The sequence below is a fragment of the Oncorhynchus mykiss genome, chromosome 19, assembly GCF_013265735.2.
Source record: "Oncorhynchus mykiss isolate Arlee chromosome 19, USDA_OmykA_1.1, whole genome shotgun sequence".
NCBI lineage: Eukaryota > Metazoa > Chordata > Actinopteri > Salmoniformes > Salmonidae > Oncorhynchus > Oncorhynchus mykiss.
Genome location: NC_048583.1, coordinates 56,833,754 through 56,837,289, shown reverse-complemented (window position 1 = coordinate 56,837,289; position 3,536 = coordinate 56,833,754). Strand labels below are relative to the sequence as shown.

At 40.2% G+C, this 3,536-nt stretch overlaps 1 protein-coding gene across 2 annotated transcripts in view; it reads left to right on the top strand.

Annotated features, from left to right (window-relative positions):
* Positions 1-252: 252 nt before the first annotated feature.
* LOC110498161 (transcription cofactor vestigial-like protein 2) overlaps positions 253-3,536 on the top strand; it is a 13,002-nt gene continuing 9,718 nt past the window's right edge. Inside the window, exon 1 of one of the 2 annotated variants that reach the window (XM_036955129.1) lies at positions 253-862. In XM_036955129.1, the coding sequence (XP_036811024.1) occupies positions 776-862 (87 nt within the window). In that variant the 5' untranslated portion in view covers positions 253-775. The remainder of the gene's footprint in view (positions 863-3,536) is intronic. The other variant, XM_036955128.1, reaches the window with a different exon arrangement.

The window sequence follows — 3,536 nt, the reverse complement described above, 5'->3', positions numbered from 1 at the left end:
TACAAGTCAATATTAGGAAGGTGTTCCTAATGTTTAGTATACTCAGTGTATACACAATATAGCCTATTGTCCTGTATACAGTATAGTGATGTAATATGTAAACACATTACAAATCCAAACATTTATTTTAGGGGGAACCACTACTGGGTGGGGTCGAGATGTACAGAACACTCTTGTGTCTGTTTTGTTCTATAAACCTCTCTCAGCACAATCTGAGAGCACAGCTGTTGTTGCGTGCAGTAGTGGAGAGCGCGCTCTGGGGTGATGTCAAGCCTCGTGCTGCTTGCTGCGCATTGCTACTGACCGAGCTGGAGCGCCTTGCTTAGTTCGTTGCATTGCCACTGACCGAGCTGGAGCGCCTTGCTTAGTTCGTTGCATTGCCACTGACCGAGCTGGAGCGCCTTGCTTAGTTCGTTGCATTGCCACTGACGGAGCTGGAGCGCCTTGCTTAGTTCGTTGCATTGCCACTGACCGAGCTGGAGCGCCTTGCTTAGTTCGTTGCATTGCCACTGACGGAGCTGGAGCGCCTTGCTTAGTTCGTTGCATTGCCACTGACGGAGCTGGAGCGCCTTGCTTAGTTCGTTGCATTGCCACTGACGGAGCTGGAGCGCCTTGCTTAGTTCGTTGCATTGCCACTGACCGAGCTGGAGCGCCTTGCTTAGTTCGTTGCATTGCTGCTAGCGAACGGAATGTTGTCTCTCTGTCGCAACGTCGGTTTCCATACGATAGCGCTACACTTCCCTTCCCTGCCCGGAGAGGACACCGTGCCATTACCATGAGTTGTTTGGATGTTATGTACCCAGTCTATGGACATTACGCACCGTACGCGCCAGCCACTCCCGCGTTCATCAACAACTTCCAGGTAAGGAGGCGCTTTGGAAAGGTTTCCAGTTAATGAATTAAATGCGCGAGAAAAACTTTGCATTGTGGAAATACTTTTGGGTAACTATTTACTTTGACGACATATCCGTAAAGCATGTATTACACATCTATAAGCATTTCATCAACGCATTACAACAGGGCGACAAGGTTAATTAAATATATCCTGCCATGATATGCAAGAGCTCATATTTAGGTATACAGGGCAGTAACCAGGGTCTGAGTTTTAGTGATGTCTGAACGGGGGATCCACACCAAATAGAGAGTTTAAGCTTATTTACTGAAATTTAAAAACTCTAAAATGCTATTTGGAGAACAGCAAAAACAAGCAAAAATGACCCCAAACATTATCACATTGGTTGCTATAGCTTCATTACCTCAGCATCTACAAACACATAAGCCTATTAGCTGTTTAATTAACCGCTAAACATTACCTCACATTAACTCTAACCGGGATTAAAAACTATAATACCCTCTGTTAATTAGAAAATGTATTTTACTAACAAAAAGTAATCACATGAGTTTGTTTTACGGAATGTTTTGTGTGCAGTTTTACAGCTATTTCCTGCTATTCTAAACGCTTTGCCGTAGGGTGGGGACACATTGTTCCCGTTTTAAAGCTACTTTCTTGCAATTATACACATTTCACTATGACCTATGCCATGTTAGTATGATATCTGACTGAGAGTGACTAAAACAATCAATGGGGGCCCCCTGGAGGTCAGGGCTCCTGAGTAATTATTCCATGATTACTACATTTTTAGATAGCTGGCTAGACTATCTAGACTAATTTACCAATCTACAAATGTTTAACTAACATGGGCTAGTTGAGAGACCATCAGTGAGTGCACCTTGTGTATTCTACTACTCTAACTCTCAACAGTAAGTTGAGACCCCGAATGAGATTTTTTTTGTTAGAATATATATTATATATATACAGTGCCTACAGAAAGTATTCACACCCCTTGACTTTTTCCACATTTTGTTGTGTTACAGCCTGAATTTAAAATGGATTAAATGTAGATTTTTTTTGTCATTGGCCTACACACAATATCCCATAATGTCAAAGTGGAATTATGTTTTTTTTAATTGAAAACGAAAAGCTGAAATGTCTTGAGTCAATAAGTATTCAGCCCCTTTGTTATGGCAAACCTAAATAAGTGATAGGAGAAAACTGAGGATGGATCAATGACATTGTAGTTACTCCACAATACTAATCTAATTGACAGAGTGAAAAGAAGGAAGCCTGTGCAGAATACAAATATTCCAAAACATGCATCCTGTTTGCAACAGGGCACTAAAGTAATACTGCAAACAAATGTGACAAAACAATGAACGTTTTGTCCTGAATACAAAGTATTATGTTTGGGGCAAATCCAATAAAACACATATATCTCCATATTTTGAAGCATAGTGGTGGCTGCATTTTGTTATGGGCATGCTTGCAATTGTTAAGGACTTGGGAGTTTTTCAGGATAAAAAAATAAACTTAATGGAGCTAAGCACAGGAAAAATCCTAGAGAAAAATCTGGTTCAGTCACTTGGAGATGAATTCACCTTTCAGCAGGACAATAACCTAAAGCACAAGGCCAAATCTACGCATGAGTATCTGACCAAAAAGAGAGTGAATGTTCCTGAGTGGCCGAGTTACAGTTTTGTCTTAAATCAACTTGAGAATCTATGGTAAGACTTGAAAATGGTTGTCTAGCAATGATCAACAACCAATTTGACAGAGCTTGAGGAATTTTGAAAATAATAATTGGCAAATGTTGCATAATCCATGTGTGGAAATCTCTTAGAGACTTACCCAGAAACACTCACAGCTGTAATCGCTGCCAATGGTGCCTCTACAAAGTATTGACTCAGGGGTGTGAATACTTATGTCAATGAGATATTTCTATATATAATTTTCAATACATTGGCAAAAATGTCTGAAAACACGTTTTCACTTTGTCATTAAAGGGTATTGTGTGTAGATGAGTGAGATTTAAATTCAGGCTTGTAAGACACCACAATATGGAGTAAGTCAATGGGTAGGAATGAAGGCACTGTATATAAATGCATCATAATGATGACAGTGTACTGTCACCATAATGGCTGTTCTTAAAAGTGTGCTTCTTCCAAAGCAGGGTTAGTGAATTTGTCAAAAGGCCAAACCACATTTGGAGAATTATGCTGATGATATAGCCTGTGCCTGCCCCATTTCTCCCACAGACCAGTATAGGCCTGTGACTTACCGTCTTCTACCCACTAAGGTCAAATGTTCATGAAGATCCCCACAATGTGAATTCATACATCAACTTTGAATGTTGGTGTTCTAGATCAGAGTGGCAATCTGCACAGTTAATTACCATGAAGTGCTTAGCTATAAACGCTTTATGAATGGGAACAAATAGTTCACTTGACTTTGACTGCATAGAATTCGTACATAAACCTTTCATGTTATAGATCAGTATGACCAACTTAGGCCTAATTGTGATATGGCAAAATTACTGTTAATGAGTTGTGAAAGAGTTATGATATGATCCTTTTAACTACACGATTTGATCCGTTCAAATTTACCCTGAGGATTCAACCATGTGAGAATCTTCAGGCGACATTGACCTCAGTGAGAAGAAGATGGTAAGACACGGGTCTACAGTATGTACCGATCTGTG